This window comes from Gavialis gangeticus, unplaced genomic scaffold (assembly GCF_001723915.1).
Source record: "Gavialis gangeticus isolate Ggan-Ray unplaced genomic scaffold, GavGan_comp1, whole genome shotgun sequence".
Lineage (NCBI taxonomy): Eukaryota > Metazoa > Chordata > Crocodylia > Gavialidae > Gavialis > Gavialis gangeticus.
The window spans coordinates 42,301,468-42,313,642 of record NW_017729006.1 but is presented as its reverse complement, the minus strand read 5'-3'; the positions used below and the strand labels follow the sequence as shown (position 1 = coordinate 42,313,642).

At 44.2% G+C, this 12,175-nt stretch overlaps 1 protein-coding gene across 5 annotated transcripts in view; it reads left to right on the top strand.

The window, feature by feature from the left end:
• TNS3 (tensin 3) overlaps positions 1–12,175 on the top strand; it is a 364,194-nt gene that overhangs the window by 113,815 nt on the left and 238,204 nt on the right. For 4 of the 5 annotated variants that reach the window (XM_019509126.1, XM_019509125.1, XM_019509129.1 and 1 more), the window contains exons 4-6: positions 941–991; positions 4,452–4,574; positions 9,310–9,374. In XM_019509126.1, the coding sequence (XP_019364671.1) occupies positions 941–991; positions 4,452–4,574; positions 9,310–9,374 (239 nt within the window). Of the gene's footprint in view, positions 1–940; positions 992–3,637; positions 3,691–4,451; positions 4,575–9,309; positions 9,375–12,175 lie in introns of those variants that run through there. The other variant, XM_019509130.1, reaches the window with a different exon arrangement.

The following is a 12,175-nucleotide window of genomic DNA, read 5'->3' as shown; positions in this document are numbered from 1 at the left end:
AAAAGCTTTTTTTTTTTTTTTTTTTTACAGTTTAAGTATAGTTTTAAGAGGCATTAAATGATTTCAGAGAAGGTGCTCATGGTTTTGATACTTAAGTAGCAGAGTGCAATTAATGTTCATAGTAAAGCCTCTTGTACTGGCAGGGTGGTATAAGAAGAATAACGTTTAAATATAAATCAGGCTTAATGACATTAATTTTATTTCTTCAGCATCGATATTTCCATAATTTAATGTTACTAAATGCTGCTTAAAAGTGAAATGCATGAAATATGCTTGTATATATTTCCCATGTATTTCCTTGAGTGCTTGGGATCCAGCAGATTTAACTATATGATTGAATCACAGAAACAGTAAAATCTTGCAGGTTAGACACAGGATCTGGGAAATCTTGGGTCTAGATTTGCTTTTGTCATATACTTCCTGTTTAGAGTCACATAGACCACGTTTTCAAACTTGAAAACCTAAAGTCAGGTATGTAAATCTGTCAGGAACCTGGCACATTCACAGATCTGATTATGCTGGGCAGCTGCTTTGCATAATATGAATATCTGATCACATCTGAGGGAAAGTAAATGGAATACAGTACCACTGTGGTGCATGTACAGATTGTGTTTTTAATCTCACTCTTTGGTCTCAGTAAGAGCAAATGGTGTTTTATTTTAATTTTTTTCATTTATTTAAGATATATAGGTATTAGTATCTGTAGTTTCCTCTTGTACTTAAGTGAACTTGCCCTGAATAAAGGTCTTGAATGTTGCAAGTGCTAAGCTTATCTAACTTCAAATACTAATTTAATTATCTAAAGCAAATAGCAAATCTGAAGGCCCACCACTATAATTTAATTTCATTACATTTTTGACACAGTGATTTACCGCATACATTATGAAACATCAGTGTTTAATTCTTCTTTTTCTTCTTCTCCTCTTGTCTTTCCAAACAGGTGTTAAACCTTTCTGAAAAAAGATATGACCTTGCCAAACTCAACCCAAAGGTACTGGTTTTCTTTCATAACCTACCTCACTTGCTAGACTTAAATATGGTATGAGTAGGTTCCTGTGAGCCCTAAAGCTATACATGCTTTGATGTACATTGTATGATAACAACTTTTGGAAAAGTTCAGAAAACCACAACAGCCACCCTTTTCTTTCATTTTCCAGTGTTGTAGCTTTATGCACGAGAGCTATGTTTTACAAAAGTGTTTCATTGTTTACTGTGGCTTTAAATGTAGGACCTGATTTGAACACCCTGGAAGTTGATGAAAATATCACCATTGACTTAAGTCAGTTGTGTGCCCCGTCTGCTTTCCATATGTCCACACAGTATCTATGGTCACATAATATGTCTTAACTGAAGCTGACAAACTCAGTTCAACATAAGTTCATGTTTCATAGATTTTTCTTCATTTGTTCCCAAGTATAGCTCTGCACACTGGAAAAGCTATAACAAGAAAAGAAAATATGAATATCTTTGCTCTCCCACATAGCTTTTGTTCCCTGATTTTTATCTTCATTTGTTGCCACATTTTCTTAGGAGTGAGAGGGGGATCTGGAAGGTTGAATATCCATCTGGGACTAGCTCAATGAGATCTTTAAAAGCCTTTCAGTGGTTACCTGGGGCCTAGAACACATGCAGTAAAGGCATTATGGGGGCCTAACAATGATTGGACTGTTGGGGCAATATAATTGAGACCTTAGAAGTTCTGTCTTGTACCCTGTAAGCAGCTGAAATGCATATGCTATAAGACTCAAGGTTACCATTTTTGGAATTTGAACAATATGTTGCTTGCAGATGTGAAAAAAGGTGCTTTACTTTAAACTTGGCACGCTCCCATACCAAGCCCAGCGCCCAGAAGAGGCATTTCATTACTTGGACCTGCCTTGCCCTATGTCTTTATAGATTGGGCACTTTAGCGGGGTTTTTTGGTGTTTTTATCTAATAGCTGATTGAATCAGCTATTAGATAAAAGCTCCAAAAAGCCCCACTGAAGTGCCCAATCTATACAGATGCTGCAGAGCCAGGTTCATCTAACATGCTGCTTCTTCTGGCAAAGCATGTTTTTTTCCCCTATGTCTGTCAACAGCCATAATGATCAGACAAACACTAAAGGAGGGGCTTTTAAAAGATGTGTCACAATACCAGGCACAAATAGAGCTGAGTAAAAAAAACGTTTCTTTTCCACTATTGGGAAATGATTGCTATGTTCAGAATATTCCCTGCCCAAATCAAGACTACCAGTTGATATTTCCAAAAATATTCTAAACCAAAAATACCCACAACTATCTAGATCAGGGTTCAGAAACGTGTGGCCTGTGGTGGAATCCAGCTTGTAGCCCCTTTGGATTCAGCCCCAGAATCATGGCTTCAGCAGCAAGGTCCTCTGCCAGGCACTGGTGGCTATAGTGGAGGGGGAGATCCTTAAGCATTGCCCCACAGCTGAGAACCCAGGGCTTCAGCAAATGGGGAGCTCTCCCTATGCTGTGTCACAATTTGGCAGCATGGCCTCTGGTGGACAGGAACCAGGAAGAAGCAGCAGAAGTGGCTGGGTCCTAGTGCCCACCCTGTTCATATCTGAGCTGGGTCATTCTAGCCCGGGGTGGGCAATTATTTGGGCTTGGGTGCCACATAGAGAGTTTTGATGAGTTATGGTGGACCAGATCAGCACCTTCCCCCCCCTTCCCCGCAATAACACACCAAAACTCCCTGTGTGGGATGGGGCCAAGGGTAGTCAGGGAGCAGTGTTCAGGAGCAGTACATTTGGGCAAGGCCAGGGTTGTGAGGCAGTGACAGGGTGGGACCCAGGGCAGAGCTCCGATCTGCTCCCTGCGTGCCCCTGCTCTGTGGGTGGCTGCTACCTGGGCACTAGGTCCCAGGAGCTGCCTAGGTGTGAGGGGGCAGGGGGTTTGTACAGCAGAGTTTGCCCAGGCAGTGCGATCTGTGGCTGCTCCCATTGTGCTCCACATGGGGCTGACCCTGCCTGACGCAGCCCACACCACACTGCAGCCCATACCACACCCCAGCCCACACTTACCAGCCTGGCACTGGTTGGCCAAGTAGGTTTCCATCTGAGCTGAGGAGCTGTATGCTGGGAAGGAGCCAGCCAGCTGAAGCTTCTTCCCCACCTGGAGCAGCGTAACAGGAACAGGAGGAGGAGGCGCTGCTGGAGGGGAGGGAAACTTAGCAACACCTGGGCAGGTGCAGTTGTACTAGCAGCAGCCCTGCTCAGAGCTGTGCACGCTGGCCTGGACCAGGGCCAGTGGGTGTGGGCTGGGGAGTGGCGCGGGCTGCCCCAGGTGGTCACCATGCAGAGCACTGTGGGGACACGCATAGGCTGGATCCAATCAATCGGTGGGCATCCCCCCCGCAGGCTGGATCCAGTCAGCTGGCAGGCCATATTTTGCCCAACCCTTTTCTAGTCCCTGGTTGGAAACATTGCTGATCCCTGATCTAGGTCGATCAAAATTTTATGTTCCAATTTTGACTTTTTAAAATGATTTTACTGTTTTTTAAATGAAGCATCATTTTGCACAACAAGAAAAAAATAATCCTCAAAACTTTGTAGTTCAAAATGTCAGAATGAGACGATTCCTAACTTTTTTCTTTTTTTTTTTTTCCATGGGAAATTTATCAGAACTGGCCCTTTCTTGTGATACATTTCCACTTCAATAAGTCAGCCTTTTTCAACAGAAAATTTTAAGAAAATGTCTGACCAGCTAGAGCAAGGGTTGGTAACGCAGCCTGTGGACCAGATCCAGTCCATGGAGCTAGAGGGCTTTTTCTGTGCTTGTGCCCATGCTGGGGCCAGATGATAAGGCAGTGCACTGAACATCTGGAAGCTGCACCTGTGCTGCTGCTGCTTCCCTCAGCTCCCTGCACCTGGGCTGTGGTGCAGGTGGTGTTTCTAGCTGGTTGGGGAGCTGTATCATAGGTGGGAGATGGGGTGGATAGGCAGCTGCAGTGAGGATGCAGCTTCCAGCTGCTCAGCCCTGGCACAATTTCCCAGTGGATGGAAGCTGCACCTTTGCTGCAGCTGGGGAATAGGGGCTGGGGGAAACAGCTGCCTGGCCTCCAGATTGAACACAAAGCCCCCCACCACTGACACCACCAAAGTCAACCTAGCCCACATTGAACTGGGTTGTTAAAAGTTGCCAGCCCCTGAGCTAGTGTGAATAAGATTTTTTCATACTTGCCAGGAAAGTTAAAGTGAATTAGTACGGTTAGAAAAAAATACTTCTGTTCTAAGAGATGCATGCAGATGTTTTATTGATGTAACAAAAAGGTATTTTTAAATAATGATTTTGTGCTTTTATTCTGTTCTGCACAGATTCTTTTGTTTTGGGGGAAGAGGGTACATTGTACAACCATGACATATCCCAGGGTAGTATTATGTCAGATCGTGAGAGTGTTGAGATGGATTTGTAAATAGAAAGTAAAATTGCTTTTTTTGATTCCAGATAATGGATGTGGGGTGGCCTGATTTGCATGCCCCTCCCCTGGATAAGTTGTGCACCATTTGCAAGGCCATGGAGTCATGGTTGAACAGTGACCCTCAGCATGTGGTAGTGATTCATTGCAGGGTGAGTAAACAGCATTTGGGTGCCCCTATGATTTTTTATATTGAATACCTTATTATTACCAAAAAATATATATATTTAAAAAGCAGGAGTTTTAGCATTTAGCAGTCATCACATGAAAATTCTCCCAGGTGTTCTGGCTTAGCATCTGACCCAATAAACTCAAAGTTAGGCTCCATGTGCAATGAGGTATGTTTTTCCAAAGTGAGTACTATTTCTTTATTGATTATGTTTAATGCAGTGGTGCTCAACTTTTGTGGCATGCAGGCTGGATCATAAGTGATGCATAGGGCAGACACAGGGGGAGTGGGGGGGCGCAGCACATGCCCCCCTGAGATTGGCTGCCACCAAAGCTGCTGCTGGCTTCTGTGGACAGTCACCACCCACACCCACCCCCCTCGCTGCCAGCACAGCCAGTCCCCACTCACCGCCACCGACACTGCCGGCAGTGGCTGCAGGTGGTCCCCACTTGCCGCCAAATGGTGGCCCCCTAATCTCGGGAGGAACCAGTTGTTCATGGGCTGGATGAATGGGGTGCAGCCAGTCCATGGACTGGATCTGGTGTGCAGGGCCAGGTACGCAGGCCAGATCTGATACATAGACTGACCCTGCCTGCTAGATCTGGGACCACTTGCTGGATCTGGGGCCAGCAAGTGATCTGGGGCCTGCTGACTCAAACCAAGAACTAGCTCTGTGCACTGGCGCAGTCCAGCATGTGGGTCCATGGGGCTCCCCACAGATCCAGAAACCTAGTGGCAGGGAAGTGGTGGCCATGTTGTCACTGGGCTCCCAGAGCTGCCAAATTTCCGGATTTCTGAGGAACCCCACAGGTGAGATGACTCAGCTCTGTGGGCCATAGTTTGAATACCACTGATTTAGTGTGTTGAGATTTTCCATCTCTATAACAAACTTCTGAAGAAACTTTCTCATTTTGTGATAGGTTTACTGACCTCAGTGGGCTGTAAGGGCTCTCAGCACTACTTAGAATCACTGACAGTTGGTCACATCAAGTCTTGGAGATCAGTAGATCTTGGATGTTCAAATCTATCATTAGTTGTCTAAATTGGGTATTTAGATGCATCTTAATTTTCATTCTGGGATTTAATCATGGAGTTTATATGCACTTGTTTGGGTATTAGGCCCATCCTGGCTGAATATCCCATACAACATGCCATCCGTTTGAACTGTAAAATTGTCACAAACCCATCCACAGGGTCCCCCCAGAGCCCCAAGAATCTCCCTGCTGTCCCACTGCTTGTCCCAAGGAATAGACCAAGGTTTGTCTAGGTATAACTCCTTATCCCGCTAAGCCTCAGCTCCACTGCTCTTGTACTGGACCTTATAGATGCAGCGGGGGCGTCTCTGTCAGCCTTTTCCGTTGCAGAAAAAATGTTGCATTCCCCTTGCTGTACAGTGAGTAAGTCTGGAATATCACAGATCACTCTGTGACACAGGCAAACAAGTCAGGAGACAAAACAGCAAAAGGATTTTATAATGTAGGAGAAAAGATTTGTACATGAAAAACTGACCATAAGTTTGAAGACAGAACAAAAGACAGGTAAAATTTCATACCTTCTCAACTGGCTACCACTTAGCACCCCTGTGGGAGTTCTGCCAGTGTTTTTAGAAATCAGCCTTGCTGCTTAGTCTACCAGCCCTGACTGCTGCAACCATGGATGCTTCTCCAGCCTGCAAAATTCCAAAAGACCCTGGCCACTTTACAAGCAGCCCTTATAATACCTCCAAGCCAGCACTCACCCTCGTCAACATTGTCCCAGTTCCTCATCATGAGTCTCCCGAAACTTCTCTCCCTGGGACAATTGGCATTCCTCTGGTTGATGGGCCATTTCTCTCAGATGATTTCACTATTGAGGAGCTGACTTTTCCATTGCAGGCAGACAGTGCCCAACCCAAAAAGGTCTCCTGCCTGTGCCTAGGAGTGGCAGTTCTTATCCTAGTGGCACTATGGCAAGGGATAATTAGCCATTCTGCCTACCCCCTTTTCCCGAATATGTCTCTCTCTGATCCCTTGACTAAACCATATACAAAATCATAAAGATATAAACAGACAGCATAATGTAACAGTGATAAACATGAAATAAATGGATACAGTGTCTTCCCAATGAGACCACAAGCCATATTGGTGAAATATAAACACCAGAGCATTTGTGTGATGCCCCCCCAAACCCTGCCGTTCATAGTGGGGTTCATGACAAATACTCTGTTGTACTGCTGTTGCAGTGTGTGGGAAATGAGGGCAGTCAATACCTCCTGGGCTCAGGCAGGTTGAAACTGACTGCATAATTGCAGTGCCCTAAGGTGCTGTTATTCTTATGCAATGTTTTCACTTCTCAATATTTGTTCGCTTCAGAGAGAAATAAAGACCAATCTAAATAAAAACAAAACAATTAATTATGAGATCCTAACTGAGTTGGCAGATATGTTGGTGACACTTGAGGCAAATACATCTAGTATTGCATGGGCTTTGATGTCTGTGGCAAAACTCCCATTAACATGGCCTTTGGGTCTACAGTTGGTAGCATATGAGCAGACATTACCTGTGTGGAAATCTTGATTTGTTGTTGGTTGAGCCTTAAAAATGGCGCAGAAAGGAAGTCAGAATAAGGAGGCTCAGGAAGCAAATATATTCATTTTGACGGACCCATTTTGACCAAGGCAATAACTGCACTTCAAATAAAAAGCAAAAGATGGCAATGAATATTAAATATAAATCACCACTGAATAATTGTTGGCAAACTTATTTAATGGCTTAAAAGCTTCCCACTGCTATCCTTCTTAGACATTGCTGAAATCTGTTGTCTGAGTAGTCAGGAAGCATGTTAAAACTAGTAAGAATTAGTGGTTGATCATTTGTACTGTAAATGTCATGTTAAGATTTTGAAACATCTTAAAAATACTCCATAAATAATGAGAGGTAGTTATTATAAATCACTGGTGCTAAAAAAATGCTAAAAACTGTCAGAAACCATGGACACTCTTACACATGCTCCAACATGTTTTGATTAATCAGAATGCTCCAGTGTGCTGCAGTGTCTTGCGTATTCAGTGTCCCCATGTTTCAAAATGGTAGTGGGGGTGCTTTAACTCATAGTTTCTCAACCTGTGGTACGCATACCCCTGGGGGTACATGACACAGGCAGAGCATATGTGGGTACCCTAACATTCTCTCTCTTACCCTCTTTTCCTCTCAAAACTATAGCAAAAAATTTGGTGCACCGCATATTGCACAGCACTTTAAATTCCCCAGTAATAATTCAGCCCTCCTAGCTTTGGCCTACATCACCTCTAGCCCAGGTACATACTTGAGTTGTGCACCCCTGGTGTAAAAGTTGACAACCCTATCCACACCAGATCAGACATCTGTCATATCACAGCCTTATATAAACAGCCCTTCTTCCAACATATGGCACTCATTAGTCTAAATATAAAATCCCCTGGAAAATTGAGTGTTGGGGTACTTATTAAAATTTTTACAAGTTAAGGGGTACTTGCTACTTGAAAGGTCAAGAAACACTGCTCTAACTAAAGCTCATCGAACAAGCTTTAGTTTAAGTCCCCCCCCACCACTATTTTGAAATATGGAACGCTGAACACGTGAGACACTGTGGGCATGTTAATTAGTGGCTCCAAGAGCCACTGTAATTAAAGGCCTCTTCCCACCCTGGAGCACATGTATGGGTACCCCAAGTACTTTCTGGAATATGTACTTTGGAGCACATCATTCCAGAAACTGCAAATTTGTCTAGGCTTGTCTTGGATGAGCCAAAAAAGTACCGAAAAAATGTTACTGCCACTGTTCATGGTTATCTTTGTTTTAATTTAGAGCTTGGTTGGCTTTGCTATAAAATTGTACCATGTACATAACAAATATATTCTACTGTAAGGAGTAATAAAAAAAAAAACAGAGAAATGAAACTGATTCATGGGTTTTGATTAAAGGAATTTTTTTGGTTTAACTTTTTTAAAGTTTAATCAGATTTTCAGGGTGGGTGGGGTGAAGTGGGCAGCAGTAGTGCTGAGAGGTGGGGCTACAGGGGGGGCTACAGCCACCCCAAAATTTGCTGTAGCCCCCCTCCCAGTGCTGCCGCTGCCTGCCCTGCCCCGGCCCAACCCAACCCAACCCCCCCACACCAGGAAGAGGGCAGCGCAGCTCCTGGCCCTGAGCCCACGCACAAACCTGGGGGGCACATGGCCTCCATGGCTCCCCCGGGGGTGCACACAGTGGCGGGGATCCATCCCCCTTCCCCACCCTCCCCATGGCTACATCCCCCACTCCTCCCTGGCTGGGCAGCACCTGCCTCTGCTCCTGCCCCAGCCCCAGCCCCACTCACTCCCTCACCATGGGGGCCTTGATTTCCTCCCCCCCAGCTTACTGGATGGATGCTGCTCTCCAACTGGCTGCATGCATGCTGTAACTGCACGCATGCATGCGGCATTTATAGATGAATTTATTGGCTATGACGGCCAAAAAAAGCCGATTGTGTAAATTTTCCTTTTATCAGTTCCAATATGATATGGACCAATATATCGGTGCACATCTATTATATGTACATCTTTTTCCATATAATATAGTGGAATCCCTGAAGTAGGTACTGTACCACTGTGTGTGCTATATGTATAGATAGATTTGGAGTGGGTGCCTTTTATTTCTGTAGAGTACCAGATACACTTTTGGTGCCATATGATCATAAAACAATATTCTGTTTTCCCAATACAGGGTGGAAAAGGAAGGATAGGCATAGTGATATCATCATATATGCATTTCACCAATGTTTCTGCAAGGTAAGAAATCACTGAAAAGTTCCTGTTAGTAGTACTGTTGTACGCTTGCCCATTTGACATTCCCATGCCAGTTTTAGTCAGATGGTGCTGAAATGTCTTGAAAATTATTTAAGCCAGTGTCACATTAAGAAGGTGAGCTTTTGCTGTGTAGAAAATCATCCAGGATGATAATTCTTAAACACTGAGAAAATGTGTAAGATACCTTTCATTCATATATTTTAAGAAATCTTGTCACTTTTATTTTTGGAGTCCATATGTGTGTCGTTAAATTTGTAAAAATAGCACCACAGAGTCCATGGCTAGGACTCTGGAATTACATAGGTTTGATAAAGATTAGAATCTGGCCCAAGATTGTGAATTACTGATGAAATGAATGAAATCTTGAATCCATTCAACTTAATATCAAATATCCACTTAATTGTGATAAATCTGGTAATAGATAAATAATAAAACATGGACTGGAAAATGCGGTTGCATCCTTTATGCACAATAATATGCTATAGAAACTGAAGTAATACTTTCACCTTTAGAATAACAACTCATCTCTTAGGACAAGGATTGGCATCATTTTACCTTAATCCTGGAGCACAAACAATCTGTCACAAGGATATTGCAGCGCTGTGTTGCTCTGTGTTGCAACATTGCTTCAAATTAGGGGTGCACCGATAAAGATTTTTTGAGCCGATACCGATAGCCAGTTATTGACCAGCCATATCGGCCAATAGCAGTCCGATTGCCGATATGCAGCCCAGCAGCTTGAAGAGCAGCATTTGGCTGGTAAGTCTGTTGAGGGGGAAGGGGCGTGGGGGAGGGCAGATCAAGGCCCCAGTGGTGAGGGAGGAAGTGGGGCTGGGGTAGGTACTGGGGGTAGGGCAGGATATGGGACAGAGGCAGTGGCTTGTCCAGATGGTGTGCTGCTGCACGTACCCCCAAGAGAGGCATGGGGGGGGGCATATGCCCCCCAGATCTGTGCGCAGGGCAAGGGTGTGCTGTCTGCTTGTGCTTGGGGCTGGGGTTGCACCAGTCTCTTCCCAGCAGCTGCACTCGGGCTGGGTGGGGCAGGCAGCAGTTCTGGGAGAGGAGTTGTGAGGGGAACTAGAGCCACCCCAAAATTCACTGTAGCCCCCCCTCGCAGCACTGCCCAGCCTGAGCACAGCCACTGGGAAGATCCCAGTGCAGCCCTGGCCCCGAGCACACAGCAGGCAGCCCACCCTCACCCCATGCACAGATCCAGGAAGCACGTGCCCCCTAATATTTCCCCTGAGGGTGCGCACTGCAGCAGCAGCTGCATCCCCCAGATGAGCCGTCGGCTCCATCCCATGCCCTGCCCTGGCTGGGCATTTCCTGCCCCTGTCCTAGCCCTCCCTCACTGTTGGGGCCTTCGCCCCCGCCCCCAACTTACTGGCTGGACACTGCTCTCCAAGCTGCTGGGCTGCATTCCTGGCTGTGTGCATGCTGCAGCTGCACACATGCATGTGGCAGTTATCGGCAACATTATCAGCCACATCAGCCAAAAAAAAGCCGATTCCTGATCATGTCAATTTTCCTTTTATTGGTGCTGATACGACATGCACTGAAGTATTGGTGCACCTCTACTTCAAATGATTATGGCATGCGATGATCATACAGTATAGTAATGTCCTGGCACAACAACATGACGGCATGATGCAGTGGTAGAATACCTAGAATGAGAGATGATGATGCCTTCTACCTGTACTAAATTCATGATTTCTTCTAGCTTGGCTGTGGGATGTGAGAGATACTGGAAACTGTCATGTAAACTCCTAGGCCTTTTACAGCTCCCATTTAAACTTTTCATATGTTTGCTGTGAAGGGGTGGCAGGGGGAAACAGTCTCTAGCAAATTCTTAATTTGTGGAAGATTGTCAGTGCTGTAGGCATGGCAGCATATTCAGGCTGTGAGAGAAATCCTTGGCACTAGTGCAAAATTTTAAATACAGACTGTGTATGTTGCAGAACAACTTAGAAAACTTCCGTCACAGTTATGGTGAATTTGAAATGCTGCAAGATAAGAATGACAGAGATTGATAACATTCTGAATAACTGTATGTGGAGGAGAACACATCACCTGCCAAGTAGACATATTAAAAATGAGCAAGTATGAGATTCAGCAACAGGATAGCATAGAAGAGACAGATTTCTTCAGTACACCACTAAATAATTTGTAGCCTTATCGTGTCATCAACTTTTAAGAAAAACTCTGTACTGAAAGTGGCAGGGAGTTTTTTTTTTTTTAAGTGAAGGAAAAATCTGTATAGTTCTTAATAAACAATATTTTTTTCAGTTAGTTTTTATAATATGCTATAAAAGTGATACACACATTAATATTACATTTACATAAACATAAATTATTATGTATATTATTTACTATCTTGTGTCCTAAAGCACCTACAGTTATACACAAAGGACCAGATTTTATTGCACCTGTTAGGAATGTAAGTGGACTTCTCTGTGTGTATCACACAGAGAAAACTGCACATGATGTTGTTAGCACTTTGGAGCTAGTTGCAAATTTTTCATCATGGACTATATGGCAAAAGTTGGGGATTTGAACACAGGAAATAGGTGGCTTAGAAAGGAAACTGCCTGAAAAATGGAATTTATAAAATGGCAGATGAAAAAATGTGTTTGCCTGACCTTGTAAATAGTTAACTGTTCCAGTTACTTAAGGTGTGTTTCTTAGTTGTTTTTTATGCTTCAGTCTGTAATTTGTTGAATTTCTATGATAGGTCCCAATGGAGTAACACATTATGTATGTCTCTCTCCTGACAGTGCTGATCA